Below are 21714 nucleotides of genomic sequence, written 5' to 3' on the forward strand. Positions count from 1 at the left end.
CACAATGTCTTTTTTTCCTTGGACTGCATTTACGTTTTTTTTTTTTTTTCTTTTCTCTTTGGCTTCAGCCATTTGAGTATAATATACCACATGTGGTGTTATTTATATTTATTCCTCTTGCTGTTCACAGATGTATCTCAACAAATTTGGGAATATTTGTCACTAAATGTGCTGATAATTTCCTGTTTGTTTTCAAACACTTTTCCATCCCATCTCCTACAGACTCCATTTTCTGGATTCTTTCCAAATGGTTCTAACAAGGTTTGGCCAGTGGGAAGTGTTGGGGAAAGACTGGGAGGGGAGAAGGAGGAAGCCTGGGTCTTTCTGCTTCTTCTCTATGTAACAGTCATTCTCTGGATGGGCGGCACCTACTGCTGTCTGCGCGGGTCCGCAGCCCCGTCAGGGACGCATCCTGGCTGCTCGTGGCTCTCGGATCCTACATTTCTGGTGACACCGCATCCATCCCGCGTCCTTCCCACCTAGGGTGGCAGCAGTTTGCTACCTTGCTCACCTCTTGGCTTCTCTGCCATCCCCCTGTTTGACTTCTTAGCTTTGCCCTCATCTGTAAGCACTTCAGTGTATTAAATTCCCTTGCTGAAATTCCTGAGCCATTTCTGTTTTCTTTATAGAACTCTAATCCATTAACTAAAGTTTTTTTTTTTTTCTCTAGGTACTATGATAGCATTAGTGATCAGATTGAAATCTAAGAATGATTAGAATCAGTTGCTTCTCCAACTTTCTTCCCTCTTCCTTTGAAAAAAGAGCAAACCGTTCAGTTTTTATTAGAACTATGGAGAAAATACCTACATATTTCATAGGATATGCCATAGATCAATTTCCTTATGAATGAATAACTGATTAGGGATTACATTGGCCTTTAATTACAAAAATCTTAACAGATTTAACAAAAATTATCATGGGTTGATCTGCTTTCAAATCACATAATTAATTTTATGAATCAGAATTTAAATAAAAGATTCTTGTACTAAAGTAAGTTCCATGGGCTCCTGTTTTCTAAAATGCATTTCCGTGTCTGCTTTTAGGAATAATTATTCCACCATAACATGTTTGAAAGAGATCCTGGGCATGCTGGAGTCATGTCAAACAGCTACATTAGAGCCTGTAAAAACAAGTGTCTTAAAATTTGACTCTCACATTACATGGTGAAGAGCATCTGGTGATACATTTTTCTGGATGTATCTAGTTTGCTTTTTTTCTCAAGCGTAAAAATCCATTAAAGGAAGATAAGAGGTTGTTAAGGGAAAAGACTGGCCCTGATACCACAAACTGTTTGTGTTCTGCTGAAACGGATGCCAAGTGCCCAGAAAAGCAGGAATGAACAGTCTTAAAAGTATGATAATGGACAGAGTACCAAACATGACTTCATAAGAAACAGAAAATCTGAATAAATCTATAAAAGAGCAATTGAATTAGCAATTTAAAGACAAACCAAAAATAAAAACTACTCACAAGGAAAAGCTCATGCCCAGATGGCTTCCTTGCTGAGTTTTACAAAACTCTTAAAAAAGAATTTATACTACTTTTTCCAGAACTCTAGAAGATAAAGGGGAGGGAACAGTTACTAAGGGATTCTATGAAGCCACTATCACCCTGATACCAATACCAGAAGAGGACTGCACAAGAAAACAAAACTAGAGACCAGTATCTCTTATGAATTTAGATTCAAAAGTCCTTGACAAAATATTAGCAAACCAAATCTAGTCACACATGAAAAGGATTACGTATACCATGATCAAGTAGGATTTGTCTGAGAAAGGCAAGGCTGGTTTAATACCTGAAAATCAATTAGTGTGATACACTATATTCATAGAATAAGGGGAAAAAAGCCTCAAATGACTATCTCAATAGATCAATATGACAAAGTCCAACACCCTTTCATTGTAGAAACACTCATCAGGCCATGGTGAAAGGGATTTTCTTTCTCCTGATGAAAGGCATATGTGAAACACACAGATAACATCATACTTAATGATGAGGGACTAGATGTTTTCCTTCCAACACCATGAACAAGAATATATGTGTGCCAAGACTTCATCTATGGAACACTGCACTGGAGCTTCTAGCCCAGGAAATCAGGCAGGAAAAAGAAATAAGAAGCACGAGACTGGACAGGAAGAAGTGCAACTGTCTCCGTGTGCGGCTGACACGACCTTGTATAAGAACATGATGTCACAACCTGAGACCCAGAGCTCTGCTGGCCCGCTCCCCCGGGGCGCTGTCTACTGCTCCAGTCCATGGCACACTGGCATCGTTGCTGGGCGGGCTGTAACTCATCGCAGTGAACAAGAATTCCCATGATCAAAGTCATACTTGGTCAAAAGTCCTTAATTATAACCATTTATCCTGCTTGTTCTATCAAAAGCATGTTCAGGCTCATTAAGCATACTGAGTTGTTTGTGTAATACAGTCAATTTTAATTAACATCCTGGTTGCAAAGCTTTTTTTTTTTTTTAACATAGAGGCATAATTGATCTATATACTCACTGAAAAGCAAACTCGACTCTCTGCTATCAAGAGGCAAGAAAAAATACACTTTTTAGAGATGATTTTTGATTTAGGCACTTTAATCCAGTGTATTGTTACAATATATGGAAGAGGTTATTTGAAACAAGGTCTTTTCACCTTTCTCTTTTTTCCTCCAGTTTACTTTATTGCTTACGGGGGTTAGTTTATTGCTTACAGGGGGTCTTAATGAAGAGAGGAAGCATGCTTACTGACAGGAGATATCCAGCTTCCTCCCCCCAAGACTGATGTAGACTCTCTTATCAATGCTCTGTTCGCATGTAACAGATTACATGGTATTTAGTAAGGGTAATAGGAACAGAGGGGGGAAAAAACAACTTTTAACTGTATGTTAGCATGAAATAATAAAAATCTCTCCCTCTCTTTTTAAGTGACAGATGATAGAACCTCAAAAGAAAAAATTATTTGTTAAAAAAAAAGAATTTAAAGGTGAAAAAGGAGACAAGGCATTTAAATATCCATCACCATTATAGATTATTACAGCCTTGCTCCAATAAGACTTAGCAGAATTGACATGTTCTGGCCATTTGAAGGTCTTGTGATGCTGGACAGGGAGAAGGAGCTATACTTGGCAGAGTAAAGTGCTTCCACTCCATTCCAACAACAAGGGCCAAAGACTTGAATTTTCTGAAGGTCCACGGTCTTCTCTTTGTACACTCCTTAGTTGAGCTCATCTCCTCCCAGGTTTATAAATATTACCTACGTATTGATCTTTCCAAATTACGACTTCGTCCATCCTGACTCCACTCACCAACTGTGGGCTCTCACACACCCTCCCTCCCCCTGTGAAGCCCCACCTCCTGGATGCTAATATTAACATGCACACACACATCTCTGATGCTCTGAGCTGAGCCCTTCATCCTATGCTTCTTTCTGACTTGTTCCTTCCCCAGGAGTCTTCCACTCTGTAAACGGCTGTCCAATTTTTCCTTGTTGTCCAGGCCAACAACAACAACAAACAAACAAACGAAACTCTATAGAACTTAGGTTTCTCTTATTCTTTGTCTCCCATCCAATAGCAAGACTTCCCTCATCATTCTTCGTAACATGTCCCAGAACTGGACCACTTTTTACATCTCCGTGGCTCCTAGGGTACAAACCATCTCCTTATATGGTCTTCCTATTTCTGCACACCCCCTTCCAGAGCAGCAAGAACAATACTTCAAGCACAGCTAGTGCATGTCCTCAGCTGATAACCTTCCAGGGCTTCCCGCTACACTCGGCATTCAGACCAAAGTTCTCCAGCATTCAGTCAACCCTGTGGGGGTGACACGACCTGCTGGTCTCACTACTGCTGTGATGCCATTTCCACACTCCCTGGCTCACTCTGCTCCCAACCCCTGCCTCCTTGTTGGTCCCTGAACACATGTGTGACCTCCATCATCTAGAATGTTCTCCTGCCAGGTATCCACGCTTACCATTTCAATTCATTCAGACTTCTCTTCCACATCACTCACTCCATGATGCCTTCCCTGACAGCTCTCATCTGAAATACCACCTTCCCTCACTCTACAGGATCCTGTCTTAATTTTTCTTAAAGCTTATCACCACTAAATTATTAATATTTTCTTATTATGTTATTGCTGTGCCTCTTCATAGAGTTCAAGCTGTATGAGGGAAAGGATTTGTGGGATCACTGCTACTTCCGCGGCATCTCTATGATCATGCCAGGTATATGGTAGCTTGATACAGAACTGTTGAGTGATTCCATAAATGGTGGACTGAATGCATGTATGGATTTCTCAAGGATTTCTATTTTTATTACAAATGCTCAGAATATAGCCCAGATACAAAGTAAAAGTATCTCTTAAGAATTTCTCTTTTTGATAAAAACGCTCAGAGTATAGCTCGGATACAAAGTAAAAGTATCATGGCTGGTTTTGTTGAGTAAAGACACATTCAGCTTCCTTTTTATTGTTACTGTCCCTCAAATCTTACAATATCAGTGACATACAGGCAGCCACACACTCCTGGATTGAGCACTGATTCCCACGAAATCCACTTTTTCTTGATAATAGAATTTTCAGATGGGCATCCTGTTACACGTACTAAAGGTGACACTTTCTGGCTTCCCTTGCAGCTAGGTTCACACATGTGACTAAGATCTGTCTTGGCTTATAGAGCAAAGTGTCATGATGTATCTTCATAGCTCCTGGGAGGTATCTTCAGAGATGGTGGTTTTAAATGCTTTTTGCCCTCTGCCTCTGGGTCTGCTCCTCCATCCTGTGCTCAGCACAGGATACTGCCATCTTAGACAGTGAAGATGAGGACCAAAGTCTAGGGAAAGCAGAGTATGTGCTGGAGGGACCCAAGGTCCCTAAGGAATCCAAGAAACCTCTTGTCTTAGATTATGGGGAGGGAACTAAACCGTTTGGAGAAGGAAATGACAAGCTACTCCAGTACTCTTGCTTGGAAAATTCCATGGACAGAGCAGCTTGGTGGGCTGCAGTCCATGGGATTGCAAAGAGTTGGACATGATTGAACAAGTGAGCACACTAAACCATTAACTTCCATTCGAGCTAATAACTATAAGCACGTCCATACATTTGGAGGACCTGAATTCAGAGTCAACTATTGTTCACTTCAGTAAAAGCTACATGGTTCATTTATCTTGGACAGTGAGAATGATCTTGCTTCATTTTTTGTTTGTTTTCTTTCTTTCTGTTATCTCTTTTCCTTTCCTCCCCTCCTCCCCCCAAAACTCATATCCACTGCATCAAGATAATGCAAGAAGCAACTCACTTTCATGATATCTAGTATGATTGATGGCTTAATGGGTAAAGAATCTACCTGCAATGCAGGAGACATGGGAAAGGCAGGTTTGATCTCTAGGTCAGGAAGATCCCTTGGAGAAGGAAATGGCAAGCCACTCCAGTATTCTTGCCTGGAAAATCCCATGGACAGGGGAGCCTGGTGGGCTACAGTCTGTGGGGTTGCAGAGTCAGGCATGAATTAGGGACTGAACACAGTATTGGGGCTCACAACTTTGCTTGCCTACCAAAGCAAAACTGCCTTCACAACAGTTGTTATCCATCATTTGTGTTTCAAAAAATTAAACTCTTTCCTATTTGTTTCCTTTTTGAAGATAGAAACAAAATAAAAGTGACTCTTTTAAATTCATTATTAAATCATTAAAGAGCATTGATTACTGACATGAGTAATAGAATGCATATTAAAGAATCTCAGTAGAAATAATAGTTCTAAGATGTTAAGATTGTAATTTGCTATTAATTTTCCTTAAGGAAAAAGTCATTATTCTTGATTTTGCTTGGGTTAATGAAACACATCATATTTCACTGAACATTATTACAAAAAATCATTCTTATTTTAATAATTGCCATGACTGATTTAACACAATCTATTTAGTTTACAGACAATATGAATGAAACTACTAACAAAGGCAAAAATTTCTGCTTGATCATTTCTGATCTTTTAAGGTAGCTCACATTTCTGACGGGCTTTCCAGGCGGTGCTAGTAGTAAAGAATCTGCTTGCTAGTACAGGAGATGCAGAGAGGCAGGTTCGATCTCTGGGTCGGGAAGATCCCTTGGAGGAGGGCATGGCAACACACTCCAGTATTCTTGCCTGGAGAATCCCATGGACAGAGGAGCCTGGAAGGCTACAGTCCATGAGGTCGCAAAGACTCAGACACGACTGAAGCAACTTAGCACACATGCACACCACATTTCTGATAAAGTTATAGTATAAGGCAGACAGAAATGAGAGAACAACTCCCAAAAGAGGAGCCAGCTAATAATTTAATTATATCTGCTTAAATCCCAAGACTAGAGCCAGATTGAAAAATTAGGGGTCCAAAAGGGATGATGGAAGGCCCTCTTCATGAAAATACTTCCCCTTACCAGTCCTTCCAAGATCACATCTCCCTCTGTTACCAGTTATTCATTCACTCAGTATTTTATTCATTTACTCACTTATTTCATCATATCTCTCCTGTTTTTCAAAAACACGCAGTTGACAAAAGGAGAACAGACAAAATAAAATATAACTATAAGCCAATGTATTTGAAAACAAGTGAGGGCATGTCAGAAAAAGCGAAAAGCATATTATCACAATACACATGCTTCATAAAGTATAACAGACTTATCACTTTTAAACAGACACACTCAGAGCAAAGACAAGAATACCCTAGATACACAGAGGGTATTCAAAGCTGCTGCTGAGAGGTGTTGATCCTAAACAGCTTGGGAGGAACCAGAGGCAGACATGTGCCAGGAAGAGAGTGTGAGGTTTAATGTCAATTTAAGGTTGGTGATGTTTACAGGATTTTCTTAATGGAAAATCTGAACTGAGCTCCTGAATCAAGTCAGAAGCATAAAGTGCTATCCTATCAGGAAGCAGGAAACATAAAATCTATGTCCAACTAATTTTCAAGGACACTAGCTATGTAGGGTCCCAAATGGAAAAAGAGTAACCTTGGAAAACTTGAGATCCCCAATTGTGATCCACATTAAGGGGCTAATCAAATTCACATGAGCTATTTAGTGAAGGAACCGAGACCTAAGGATTTCCAAAAAATACTGTGGCTTGAAGTGGTGAACCCCAGACATACCTGGCAGAGATACAGTGAAAACCTATCACAGTGATGCCTTCACAACTCAGAAAACATGAGACCACCCTGGACCCAAACCCTTGCTTTGATGAACTCACAGCTGAAATTAGAGATGACCCAAGAAGACACATGGTCCTGAGAGGGACAACAGCAAGAGTAAATAACAGAATTCATGCACTTGTGAAACATAAATACCAGAAGGAAACAAGTGACAATTTCATACAATGTGTTTAAAATCTGAAAATAAGAGGAAAAAATATATGCATAGGCAAAATAGAGAATTATAAGAAAATCTCAGATAAAATGTCACTCAGTCATGTCTGACTCTTTGTGATCCCATGGACTGTAGTCTTCCAGGCTCCTCTGTCCATGGGATTCTCCAGGCAATAATACTGGAGTGGGTTGCCATTCCCTTCTCCAGGGGATCTTTCTGACCCAGGGATGAACCCAGGTCTCCTGCATTGCAGGCAGATTCTTCACCATCTGAGATATCAGGAAGGGCAGGAGGAAAATGGGGTGACAGAGGATGAGATGGTTGGACAGCATCGCCAACTCAATGGACAGGAGTTTGAGTAAACTCTGGGAGACAGTGAAGAACAGGGGAGCTTGGAGTGCTGCAGTCCATGGGGGTCACAAAGAGTCAGACATGACTTAGTGGCTGAACAACAACAACAGACAAAAAGTAGACTTCTTAAATATGAAAACATGATCATTGAGATTATAAGCTCATTGTGGATGAAATATTCACCAGAATGCATCACAAAGAGGTAAAGAGGTGGGAACTTTGAGGAAAAACTGCAGCACCTGGGGCACAGAATGAACAGTGCCACAAACAATTAATAAGTTCCAGGAGGAAATAACAGATAAAGGAGGTGAGGCCATAGGCAAAGTGAGACAGGCAGAGGGTTGGTAAGAACTAAGCTAAGATGTGAGTCCTCAGGTGGAAAAACAAGATCACATCTGGTCACTTAGGGAATTAAGAACCAACGCATATCTAGGAACAGTATAGTGAAAACCAAGCCTCCCTCCCCATCCCCCAAAAAAACAAACCTGGAAAGCATACAAAGAGGAAAGACCCATTACCTATAAAAGAATGCAATGGGGTTGACAGAAGACATTCCTTAGCAACAACAGAAGCTGAAATTCAATGCAATAGTATCAAATACTAAGGGAAAATGAGAATTTTATACCCACACTATTGTTCAAGAGCAAATTAAAATAAAGCAGATAAAAACATTTTAATAGAAACAAAAATAGGAGCTGCCACTACTCACAGATATTAAATAAAAGATAAATGATGCATATTTATATGATACACATCAGCAAGAAGGAAAATAAACTTGGAAGAAATAATTTTTGCAAAGTACTGATGAACAAATAAAGCGATAAAGAATGCAGGTAAGTCTAAATAAATATTGACTACAGTTATCATCTGGAACTAATTTTCTAAGACATAATTACATGGAAGAGACATAATGATTAACTTTATAATTTATTAAATTAAGAATGTGTTAAAATTTCAATGGCAATTATTCAAAGAAAAATATATAGGATCCCCCTTGCTCCTCTCTCTCTCCATATATATATAGTTCCCAAAAAAGAATACAAATAAAGCAAAGTTGATCAATCCTTTAGTGGTTAAGAAGATGGGGGATGTGGGGTGTGGAGGAAACAAACCAAAGAAAATCAGAGTAAATGAAACATAAAATAAGACAGTAGAGGTGAGTCCACAGGCATCAATAAAAGAATCAAAATACAAATGGAATAAACGCACATTAATATACAAAAGACGTCAGACTGAATGAATAGATATAAAAACAACAATAACAACAGATACTGTTTGCAGGAAGCTTACCCAACGAATTAAAGTCCCCACGAGCGCAGAAACATTATGTATAGTTGATATGTTGCAGGCTCAACATTTCTGACATACGGACTGTGTGAAAATGCGTATCTGTTATGTTCAGTATTTTTCTGTATCTTTGACGTATTCACAGTAAGAATTTTTAAAAAGAAAAATTAGGATATTAACATGAAAGAAAAATGAAGGAGAAAGACATAACATACCAGGAGGCCAGTACTGAAAGTGCAGGTGTAAAGTTTCCCTGGGAGAGGTGTCCACAGACCTCACTCTGAACTTTCTAGCTGCCAACATAAAGAGGGAACTGTAACCTGCACCCATTTCACAATTTTCATGCCCAAAATCCAACTTGTTGCTCAAGAGAAACCCAATAATTTGTAATGATGGTCAAGGGAACAAACTTTGATGGGTTCTCATAAAACAACATAACAGAAAAGAGACAAAAACTTAAATAAAAGCAAAGACAGAAAAGACACCAACTTGTTTTTTTCCTTTTTTTTAGGGGTAATTCCATGAAATGTTTTCCCCGGTTCCCGAAAGTCTTTTCATCTCTGTTTTGGCATCTCCTTTTGTAACGCCTTAGTCACTTTCTCCCCTCCCAACAATCGGGGATAAATGTTGTCTTAACTGTGATGTAGAAGATATGAAAACACTCATCCAATAGGAAGATGCAGCAAATGAATCCCTCTGCTTTAGAAACAAGGGCCTGTCTCCTTGGTGATACTTGTTTCAGCCACATCACTGCATGCCCTCAGTCCTGCCGCTCAATAAGCCTTGTCTGTGCAGGGCCAGCTATTTCTCTCCTGCACCATGTGGCAGAGCCTGGCACTCAGAAGGAGCTTAGTTTGTTGACTTTTTTTTTCCAGTGGAAAACTGACAGGTTGACCTCGGCAGATTCCACTGAAGACTGTGTAAGTCTAAAGGAAGAATTCACTGGACAAATGCATTCAGTGCTCATTGATAGGGGGAAGGGGATGACCAGGTTCAACACTTCTAAAAGGAGGCAGGTAGCTTGGGGATTGTACACCTATAAGTGATGCTTTGCCTTGTATTGGCTCAGTGCCCAGAAGAGCATCCCATGGGGTACGGAGGGAAAGGCAGACCATTTCTTTCTAGTTTGCTCGGCATTTTTGTGAGACAAACTGTCACCCTGCTGCAGCAATTCAGGTTGCCCACAAATGCTGGCTGCACCGCTGAAGTGAAATGCCGTCAGTCAACTCACTCCAAGTAGACTGAAAATGATAACTGTAGCCTTCACAAAAGAGGCAATGATGACAGGAAAGAAAATGTTCCTTAAATTTCTTTCTAATCCCCAATTATTAAAGATAGACATAGTTTTCCTTTCCTTTAGATTTCATGATGAGATAGACTAGGTCAGTTGACCTATTATGAAGTACTGTAATACTGCACTCATTAAGATTTCCTAGTAGCTTAGATGGTAAAGAATCTGCCTGCAGTGCAGGAGACCTGGGTTTGATCCCTGGGTTAGTAAGATCTGCTGGTGAAGGGAATGGCTACCCACTCCAGTATTCTTGCCTGGAGAATCCCATGGACAGAGGAGCCTGGTGGGCTACAGTCCATGGGATCCCAAAGAGTTGGACACCACTGAGCGACTAACACTTTCACAAGATTCAAGGCAAAGTCTACAGAGGAATCCTAGAGTGACTGGATTTTTAGCAGTAGGTGGTAAAGTGTGAGCTCCAGTCACTCAGTTCTCCCATCTGTACCCAGGGGTCTCCTGGGAGAGGGGAGTTGGACGGTAACTCATAACAGTCAGAGATGGCAGAGCCGGCGGGCTTCAGGGAGCAGAAGATGAAATCAGAATGGACGGTGGGCAAACTGAGCCCAGGGCAGGCTCTGTCTCCAATACACAATAACGTGTGTTTATTAGAAACAATATCTAGTGATTCTGCTGTTTCTGGGTAAAGGTGTTCGGTTACATTTCTTAGACATAGGTATCAGAATAACATAGGAATAAAGTAAAACGGTTTTATTTATTTAAAAAAAAATCTGTAAGGTGAATCTACATGGCCACTTTGAAAATTCAAAATTACTATAACTAAGACATGGGGCCCTTCAGCTTCACAGGTCCTGATTTAACCTCCTAGCCTGACACCATCTCCCCATCCTGCCCCCACCCTTCCCCGTACCCTTCCCCCTAACCTTCTTACATAAATGCTCAGTTGGGAAATGTGCATCCTCTTGTATATAGTGTAACTGAGCCTAGTCATACTCTGTATAGTATAACTTCAGTATAACAGCGCAGTGGAAGGCACGCCCAGTGAACATCCCAATGGTGAACCGCATGCACTTACTTGGGTAAGACCAGAACCTGCACGATAAAGATGCCGAAGAAGATGAGGCAAGCGCAAGTCACGTAATACTTGAAGGCCGGCAGTGCGGTGGCTCGGTACTAAGGGGAGAAAAGAAACCAGGCATGACGGTCTTCCAAGAGAAGTGCTGAAACAAGCCCCCAGCAGCCTAACTGCGCCCGGTTCAAGCTTCACGCTTGCAGGCAGTGGCAGAAACGAGCTAAGGAGAACAGCTGTTCATCCCTGACGACGTGTGCTTCCCCGCTCCAGACGAGCTGTGAGAGGGACTCCGGACCACGGTTTTTACCAGTTGACCAGTTCCGAAGCCCATTTAGAGGTGACTGAACCCCTCCAGCAAGGAGACAGAGCACCTGGCCAGAGAGACAAGCGAGCAACCTTAAGGTACAAGGAGCAAGCAGGCACCCTGGTTCCCCTGAGGGTCTGAGTTCCATGGCTACAAGGGAAAGCAAATGGCTTTTCATAGAGGAGTACTTGACTTTGAGGAACGCAGTTTGTATAGAGGAAACGCAGTTTGCTCATTTTATTTATTCGTTTTACTATTTTATTATTGAGAGGTGGTGAGTGAAGTTACAAGACCAGACCAGCAGGCTCTACTCTCTATCAACATTCGTTGGCCTGTCTGGGCCGAGCTGTTGGATTCTTTCTACTCATGCTGCCGAATCGGCCGGTTCACATGGCTTTCCACGACATCCAGGATCATAGACTGATCAGTGCAGCTACCCTCCTGGGGCTGCGCCTGGTGAGTTATGCAGGAAAAGCCAGCCAGCGCTGTACTCATGATGACAATGATCCGTCATCTGTCCCCTTTACTATGTGACGGTCCACCGCACACGTGCGATGCTTTGAGTGGACTGAGTCATTTCATCCTCAAGAAAAACTGCCTGCAGCAGGAGCTATTATGGTCCCTAGTTTTGGTTGAAAAAAATTCGAACCAGGATGACTCATGTCTCAGAAACACACACACACACAGCAGGATTTCCACCCAGGTGGACTGGCTCCTGTACGCAGGCTTCCAAACTTACTGTCCCTCCAAAAGGGGTTCTGTGATACAATTTAAGGAGATAGAGTTTTTGTGGCAAGGCTACCAAAACCCCCTGAAACAATGCTGCTGGCAGGTTGCGTTAGTGTGTCTGCAAAGACTGTTTCCCAAGTTAACGGAAGTTAGGTATGTATTTTGGGGGTACAGCCTCTGGGGTTTTGGTGCAGATATTGGATCTCTGGGTTGTCTGGCTTCTCTTCTTTGTCTTGCAGCCTTTTCACCCTCCTGCTGGCCTGTAGAGCAGGCTGGGGGCCGGAGGGCAAGAAGTGAGCTTGAATCTCAATGCTGTCTAAAGTCGGTCTCAAAGGCAGCCTCTGCGAATACGTACACCAGGGAAATGTCAGTTCGGGTTGCATGTTTCAATAACCATCACTTTCTGTTTACTAGAATATTCCTTTGGTTGCTTTTGTGACTTCAGAGCCAGGGTAAGTTACAATGCTGATGAAGAAACTAACATAATTGCTGAAACGTGATTATATTTTATGCATTCAATTATGCCCTTATCTTCTTTCTCTGGGCCTGTGTGGAGACATGAGTGGAATTTCCTTGTGGTATTAATAAAGGAAAAGGACTTCTATCAGGAAGGAACTAACTTAATGTTTAAATAATAAGTAGTCATTAGTCTTTAAGTTCTTCGATAACAATAATAATAAATTGTATCAAACATCAATTTGGTAAACCGTCTATAGTCAAAGTTCCTGACTTAGAAGCAGAAAATTGATCTTCTTGACCACTAATTAGTACAAAAGATTGCTTTGGCATCACTGTAAAATCCAACCTTGATGAGCTTTGGAAGGAATTAGGAATTTTGATATTTGTTATTTCCTTTCAATATCCATAAAACAATGAACTAGATTTTCTCAACAAAGTTTTAATATCTGGGCTGTGACTGTTGCCATTAATATAGTAGCTTTTGTTCAAACTAAGACTGTAATTGCATAGCAAAGTGGTACAAATGACCTCTACCCTGCTCTTTTTCTAGATTAACATGAAACAAAAGGCAGATGAATAAGGCCAACCTACAACAGTTGTCCTTTCTGCAACAATAATTCATTTTAGCAAATCCCGGTTTAAGCTTGACATGTACAAATTATGTCTGCTTATATATTTGTGCCTGAAACATCTCTACTTTAGGAGTCATAATGTGAAAGTATTTAAATGCAGCAAAACTTAAAAGTTTGGGGTGTCTAATTCTCCCAACCAGGGTTCATTCTTTTCATACTCTTGTAAACAGTTAAAATAATTAGTATAAGGACACTGTAAAATTGTTAAATTGTCGCAAGGGGTTTTGCTTTCTTTTAAAACATTTATGTCTAAGAAAATTTCCCACTGAGAAAGCAAGATACTGTTGTTGTTTTGGTCACACCGCATGGCATGTGAGATCTTAGTTCCCCACCAGAGATCAAACCCACACCCCGACTCTGGAAGCACGGAGTCTTAACTACTGGACTGCCAGGGAAGTCCCAAGGTAGCAAGATATTAACTCCTTCCCTTCCCTTCACCCCACACCTCCCAGATATCATTTACTAACAGGAAGGTTGAGAGAGGCGACGAGCCAAAGGCAGAAATTTGGTAACCAGAAGTGTGGTAAAACAGTATTCACACAGAAGAAGCACAGGAAAAGCTAGAAAGAAATCTGATATGGTTAAAGGCAGTTTAAATGTCACATTAAAAAAACATGAATATAATTTCATGATGGAGTTTTTAAAAGCTAATACTTTGGAAAAATAATTGATTTTGAAGAAAAAAAAATAGCTTACTTCTTTTTCTAGTATTTTATTGTAGAAAAGCAATGAGATTCTCTGAATGTCTTCGGACTTGATCCATTGCCTGGAAATAAAAAGGACAGACACATCATGAAAACCAAACCTCCAAACAAACACCTGGAACTTTAAAAAAAAAATGACTTGCATTCTTTTTTTTTCATATTGCCAAATAACTGGAATATGGAATCTAGGTTTGTTAACAAGATCTGGAAATGCAATATTCATCTTCACACATTGCTTTCCTTTGAAAATTCTATATTGCAAATCAGCTGTCATACCAAATTGAAAATCAAGTTATCCAACTTAAATAATTAGGGAGATAAGTCATTAAAAGGACTCAATGAGTTTATTCGCTGATGTATTAGTGAAATCACATGGTGAGTTTCATCTCCTAAAAGGGTTTGGTTCATAGAGAAGCATTATTTTTTCTCAGTTTATAGAAAGCAATTGATCACAGAGCATCAGAAACGTTTAGAGTGGCTTCCAGGCCTGGGCAAGAAGACTTTACTCCTTTCATGCTTACTAAAAATACTTTCATTGTCATATTTTTCATTTTTGGAAGGTAAAAAAAATTGTGCTTGAACAGTTTTCAAAAATGGGTAAAAATAATAACAGAAGAAGCAATCAGGTCAGATCACTAACATAGTACATTGATGCCAATATAAACACACACATACATAATACATATATATCTCTCAGATGTTCAAAAATAAAAGTTATATGCAAGTAAGCATTCTTACACATTGACTTACTATGAGAAATCTGTTTTGAGAAAGCAGTTGAGGTAGAAAAAGATCTTAAAGACAAAACCCTTCTCCAGAACATCGAGTATAATCCCTGGTTAAACAGCCACCCTGGGTGTATGATCCAGCGAGCTGAGCATATAATGCCCGTGTAGTCACATATTTTGCAATAAAATAAACAAATACTTTATGAAACAGAGTTAAGTGAAACAGAGAGATACACATTGTTATAGTCATGTGTACAGAAATGTAAGAAAAATTAAAGTCAATGCATCAAGAAAAATACCAACAAAATAAATTACCATCTAGGTTAAGTCATAACACTTTGGAAGTTTGACTTCTACCTGTACTTTCTGATTTTCCTTTAGAATAAAACCTTTTATAATTACCTGAATTACATGCATCTATGCATGTAGTATATACATATAAATACCTGCATATTTATGTATATGTCCACAAGTACATGTAATGATATAGCTATAGCTAGGTCTTTATCTATACCTATATATCTGTATAAAGGGAGATAGAGACTATATATATATATGCTTCTGGAGATAAAATTGTATTTCTTGTATATAAAACGTTATACCTGTGCAAACAATGACCAATTCTTATGAATTCCTACATACAGTAGTTATGTTTCTATGGATTTTGATTATCTGCACCATATTTGGAAGATAAAGATAAATGGGGAAGGTTTTTGAGGATCCAGGAAGAAAGGCCAAGTGACTGTCATGCATGATTCTGTAATGACAGGAACAGCCATGTCCCGATTTCAGAGTTAGGTTTCAACGTACACTGAGGTTTCACATGACACTTAACAAGCAAGCTAGCCCAGATCAGCCTATTTGAGGGGAAGCATCTCCAGGGCTCCCTGAAGTCCATGTGCCCAGGCCCTCTGGACCGATCTGAAGATGCTCATGGCTCATACCCCACCATGAACTTGAGTTTCCCAGGAAACTGACCCACAGCAGTGCAGTTTCAGCCGAGGCCCAGGAATCAGTCATCGATTCCAGAATGACTGCCATTAAAAGTGAGAACTCTAAAAATACTTTTGGATTCAAGGTTATAAGCTTTAAATATCAGGCAAATAAACTTTTTTTTTTTTTTTTTAGTATTTCTTATGACTGCACCAGTTGCAGAGATCTGTTATTGCTCTCTCTTTTATGAGACTAGTTGGAGGAATCAAAAGTTGGTTAATATTAGAAGGAGCAGAAAATAAAATTTAAGATAGATTTTAACTGTCCTCATTTTTAGAACTCTGTATTCATTATGGATATCAAATTATGAATAATGTATGCCAAGAACTTATTAAAAACAGTTTTTTTTCTTTACTGAGAATGAAAAATCCATTTAAAAAATGCTCCTGGATAATATAAGCTTGGAAATAAAATATGAACAAAATTTATAAGGTAGAGACAAAACCAGCTCCTCATTAGCTAGTGGGGTACCGGTATTTCTACATTCTAGTTACCTGTTTGTCTTGCAGGTGGACAGGAAGCACTCACGTCCCCAGCACCTACCACAAGTTCGTAAGACTTGATCCCTGGATGGATGCTTGGGGAAATGACTGAATTTCAATTGCTGATTCTAGGAGTTTGCCCATTAGAATCTCGGTTGCGAGCAGTGTCACTGTGCAACTAATTAGCCATAAGGCCATTGCGCCACAGTAGATAAAATGGTTGATTCACAGCTTTGGATTCATTCCACTAGAAGGTGATAATATATCAATCTTAATAGATCCTTCAGTGAGCAGTCAGGTCTCCCATCCATCAAAACCAGAAGTTTACCAAACTAAGGCAAATACATAAAAGGCAGACTAGTAACTCACAACAGGCTCCAGGAGCATTAAGTGTTGGTTCTTTGACTTCTTTAGATACAACAGCTTGTTTTCTGTGCTGTCTCTGCCAAACTTATCATGCAACTGAGGTCAGAGGCAAATAAGACTCAAGGTCCTCTCCTCCCCACCCTGAAAATGAATGGTTGTGTGATTGCTGATGAGTATACATTTCCAAAAGTGGTGAACACTGTTTGATAGTGAACATAATGTAGACAGAACTGTGGTATTTGGCACAGAATTTGGTTTAGATGATTTGGGGAAATATAATCACTGGCCATGTAATGGGACATTTCAGTAGAGTCTGGGTATGTCTCACCAGTGATACACGTTACACATATTGATGAGAAATAGCACCATCCCTCCGCTGTTCACTGTACTCCCAGGGGACTCTGAAGACACTTAGAGCAGATTCTTTCTACATCATAAAGAATGTACATTTCACATTAGATCTTGAATCCTTAGTGATCTATCATGAGAAAGAAAGCATCATCCCTTTCTCTAAGATATACCCAAACACTATAACCATGCATTGGGTTGGCCAAAAAGTTCATTTGGGTTTTTTCCTAACACCTTATGGAAAAATCAAACGAACTTTTTGGCCAACCCAATATCTGCACACATTTTTAAGAGGATCTAAGCATTTTTTGCATTTTTATTTTTCACAGTCCAATCTTTAAAAATTCTGTTACAAATGTTTCACAAGGTCCATTTCAGTGTTCCTCTTTTATTTCCTTTTATTTACCGCTTACGGCAAATTGTCTTATTCCCGTTAGTCCTGAGGCTGAATCCCCTGCAGCAAAGAAGTTTAGGGTGAGAATACGGGACCCATGACTGTCACCTGCCCCTTTCTTTTCTCCAGCAGGTCGGGTTTGGCCAAAGGCTTCTTCCATGAAGCCATAACTGATGGGCATATTCTTTCTTTTTTGGTCTCACCATAAAGGAGGGTAAATCCTTCCCACGAGCCTCATGCCTCTGTGGGTTCTCTGAGGTGGCCTCTGTTCTGGTTATTGATTTTCTACGAAATTCAGAAATTTATAAATGTAATAGGTCAGGAAGCAACAGCTAGAACTGGACATGGAACAATAGACTGGTTCCAAATAGGAAAAGGAGTATGTCAAGGCTGTATATTGTCACCCTGCTTATTTAACTTATATGCAGAGTATATCATGAGAAATGCTGGGCTGGAGGAAGCACAAGCTGGAATCAAGATTGCCGGGAGAAATATCAATAACCTCACATATGCAGATAACACCACCCTTATGGTAAAAAGTGAAGAGGAACTAAAAAGCCTCTTGATCAAAGTGAAAGAGGAGAGTGAAAAAGTTGGCTTAAAGCTCAACATTCAGAAAACTAAGATGATGGCATCTGGTCCCATTACTTCATGGCAAATAGATGGGGAAAAAGTGGAAACAGTGGTTGAGTTTATTTTTCTGGGCTCCAAAATCACTGCAGATGGTGACTGCAGCCATGAAATTAAAAGATGCTTACTCCTTGGAAGGCAAGTTAGGCCCAACCTAGACAGCATATTCAAAAGCAGAGACATTACTTTGCCAACAAAGGTCCGTCTAGTCAAGGCTATGGTTTTTCCAGTGGTCATATATGGATGTGAGAGTTGGAAAGTGAAGAAAGCTGAGTGCCAAAGAATTGATGCTGTTGAACTGTGGTGTTGGAGAAGACTCTTGAGAGTCCCTTGGACTGCAACCAGTCCATCCAGAGATCCAACCAGTCCATCCTAAAGGAGATCAGTCCTGGATGTTCATTTGAAGGACTGATGCTGAAGCTGAAACTCCAATACTTTGTCCACCTGATGCGAAGAGCTGACTCATTTGAAAAGACCCTGATGCTGGGAAAGATTGAGGGCAGGAGGAGAAGGGAACGACAGAGGATGAGATGGTTGGATGGCATCACCGACTCAATGGACATGGGTTTGGGTGGACTCTGGGAGTTGGTGATGGACAGGGAGGCCTGGCGTGCTGTAGTTCATGGAGTCACAAAGAGTTGGACATGACTGAGTGGCTGAACTGAACTGAACTGAATCTGGATACTTGGAGTAGGAAAGAGTTGTGTGTGCTGATAAGGTCAAATATTTGGGGGAACTGGAACTACAGGGAGAGAAGAGAATGGAGAACGTGTTGTTTTCAGTCTCCTAACACTGTTCCTGACCCAGCTGGTCTCTGGCATGAAGAAAGTCAATCCCCTCCTGGGCTACACAATAAATGAATCTCAATTAATTTATGCTAACTTGTTTCTGTGATAGGCTGAGGTTAACAAAGGAACTTCTAAAGAAGATTTTGACTTGAGCTGAGGGGTAAAGTACACCTACATCCACATGTGGAATTATTTTGGAACAGGCTTCCCAGGTGGCTCAGTGGTAAAGAATCTGCCTTTCAACACAGAACATGCATGAAACGGAGCCTAGGGTTTGATCCCTGGGTTGGGAATATCCTCTTGAGGAGGAAATGGCAACCCAACCCACTATTCTTGCCTGGAGAATCCCATGGACAGAGGAGCCTGGTGGGCTGCAGTCCACGTGGCCACAATGAGTCGGACACGACTGAGCGCACAGGCACATCAGCGAAGTGGATGCTGATCCAGAGAGAAGACCGCTTTCCTCCTGTGACGGACTGAACGTCTGTATCCCCCGCTTCATATGAGGCCTAGCCCATGGTGTATCTGGAGACGCGCTTCTAAGGAAGTGATTGGAGCTGATCGAAGTCCTAAGGGTGGGGCCCTGGCCCGAGCGAATGAGTGTCCTTATAACACCAGAGAGCTCACTCTCTCTCTGCACTGCCCTGAGGAAAGGCCGCAGGGACACACAGTAAGGGGGCTGCCCTGTGCGAGTCAAGGGGAGTTCTCTCCAGAAACCAGCCATGCTGGCATCCTGAGCTCAGACTTCCAGCCTTCAGAGTGGGGAGAAAATAAATTTTTATTGTTTAACTCTCAGCCCATGGCATTTTTATCCAGCAGCGCCAGCCGAGGAACACCCCTATCTACATTTACATGTTGATTCCGAAGGCCTCCAGGGCCTCAGCTGTGCATTAACACCCTGGGTGACCTGTGGCATTTGAGAAGGTGGGTCCATGAACCGATGGCTGAAATAAGTGATTCTGGACAGGTGTTCTCTCACTGTGGATGCCTGATTCTTCCTCAGCCCTGGGGTCTGCCAGTCATCCACCTGGGCACCGACTCCACTCCATTCAGACACAATTCAAGTTGACTCCCGCATCCTTCATTAACTCACCAGCTTCTTTCCTGTACCACAGAGGCCCCTGTTTTTCCCTTTAAACTTTTCACATGACCTCTTTCTTACTCTTTTTTCTTAAACCAATCTGGAAGAACCTGACATGGTAATTCCATTCTGGACATTCACTATACAGCACACCCTTTTATTGCCATGATTCTTACGGGAGCGCACACTACTCCGAGAGACAAATGCTGGTGTGGGTGCTGGCCTGGCGGTCCCCCACACGGGGCCTCCTCTCTCCACTCTGCACCTCCCGGAGAAGCTTCTGGTGTGACCCTATGCTGCAGACCTGCTGTACATGCTTTCTTCCCTCTGACCTTGCTGCCAATGAAAAATTGTCACTTGCCACCTGTGGCTACAAGGATTAGGTCACTGGCCACTGCAGTCAACACACCCTCAAAGAGGTTCAGGGCAGAGATCAGGAATGAGGTCCTCTGTGCTCTAAGAAAACTGCCAAAGCAGGCCTTCAGATAGATATTCTCGGGAGGAGATTTTATGAGCTCAATTTCTTGCATCTTCGCATATCTAGAAAAACACTAGAATTGCTAATGGGGACATCTGCTCCTCATGACTAACAGAACATTTTGCCAAACCGTGTGTTGGATGCAAGTATTCCCCTTTCACTAAAGTCACACATATACTGACCTCCCCCCTGCCCTCTTCGAAGCAGTTCCTTAGCGCTCCTAAGAGGCTGTCTCCTAGGCCAGGCTTGCTAAGTCACTTAGTCGTGTCCGACTTTAGCAACCCCATGGACTGTAGCCCCCCAGGCTCCTCTGTCCATGGGATTCTTTCAGCAAGAATACTGGAGTGGGTTGCCATTTTTACCTCTGGGGATCTTCCCGACCCAGGGATTGAACCTGTGTCTCTTACGTCTCCTACATTGGAGGGTGTATTCTTTACCACTAACACCACCTAAGGCTTCCCTGGTGGCTCAGAGGTTAAAGAGTCTGCCTGCAATGTGGGAGGCCTGAGTTCGATCCCTGGGTCGGGAAGATCCCCTGGAGAAGGAAATGGCAACCTACTCCAGCATTCTTGCCTGGAGAATCCCATGGATGCAGGAGCCTGGTGGGCTACAGTCCACGGGGTCGCAAAGAGTCGGACATCCCCCTATAGTTCTCATTTTGCTCAAATAACATTTCACACTCTCAAGTTGTGCATATTTTTTTTCAGTCAACATCACCCACCCAGGCTAAGTCAAAAACCTCTTCTCTGAGCTCCGTCCTGACGCGGCCTGGCCATATCTGGTTTGGCCCTGCGGCATCCACTTTAGGATCTACTTGTCCTAAAAAATCCTCTGCACACCAGCACAGTAGAGGTGATCACACAGTCACTGCTTAGAACCCTTCAAGGTGCCCAGCCTCAGCATTTCAGGCTGACTTCTCAGGGCATGGAGCTTCCCATTCAAGCTTCTTTACCCTGAGAGATTCCTGCAGGGGCACCCTGTATCCTGATTGTGTTAAAAACTGCACTCTGACCCAAGTGCATCCTGCAATCACACCTTGAAGCTTTCCCTTTTTCTCTCTCTTAGTTTCCTCCAAGATTTAGCCCAGGTGTCACCTCCTCCAGAAGACTCTAGACTCAGCCTCTGGGGTGTCCTGCTCCTCTCTACCTGTCACAACTGTAGGACATCAGAGCAGAGATCTTTCTTCCCCGCACTTGGAGCTTTGACGGTAACACTGTGACTTGGGTCTTGGGATGTCTAATGCCAAGCAAGCGATGACAATGCTCCACCTTTAACAAATGCTCGCTAAATGAGTCAAGGAATAAATACATG

The 21714-nt window shown here is 41.5% G+C and overlaps 1 protein-coding gene across 1 annotated transcript in view; it reads right to left on the reverse strand.

The window, feature by feature from the left end:
- Nucleotides 1–21714, reverse strand: part of ADCY2 (adenylate cyclase 2) — a 462350-nt gene that overhangs the window by 100333 nt on the left and 340303 nt on the right. The window contains exons 13-14 of the mRNA XM_018065622.1: nucleotides 14108–14177; nucleotides 11291–11388 (exon numbers count right to left, since the gene is read on the reverse strand). Of these exons, the coding sequence (XP_017921111.1) occupies nucleotides 11291–11388; nucleotides 14108–14177 (168 nt within the window). The remainder of the gene's footprint in view (nucleotides 1–11290; nucleotides 11389–14107; nucleotides 14178–21714) is intronic.

The sequence above is a fragment of the Capra hircus genome, chromosome 20 (genome assembly GCF_001704415.2).
Source record: "Capra hircus breed San Clemente chromosome 20, ASM170441v1, whole genome shotgun sequence".
In the NCBI taxonomy this organism is placed as follows: domain Eukaryota; kingdom Metazoa; phylum Chordata; class Mammalia; order Artiodactyla; family Bovidae; genus Capra; species Capra hircus.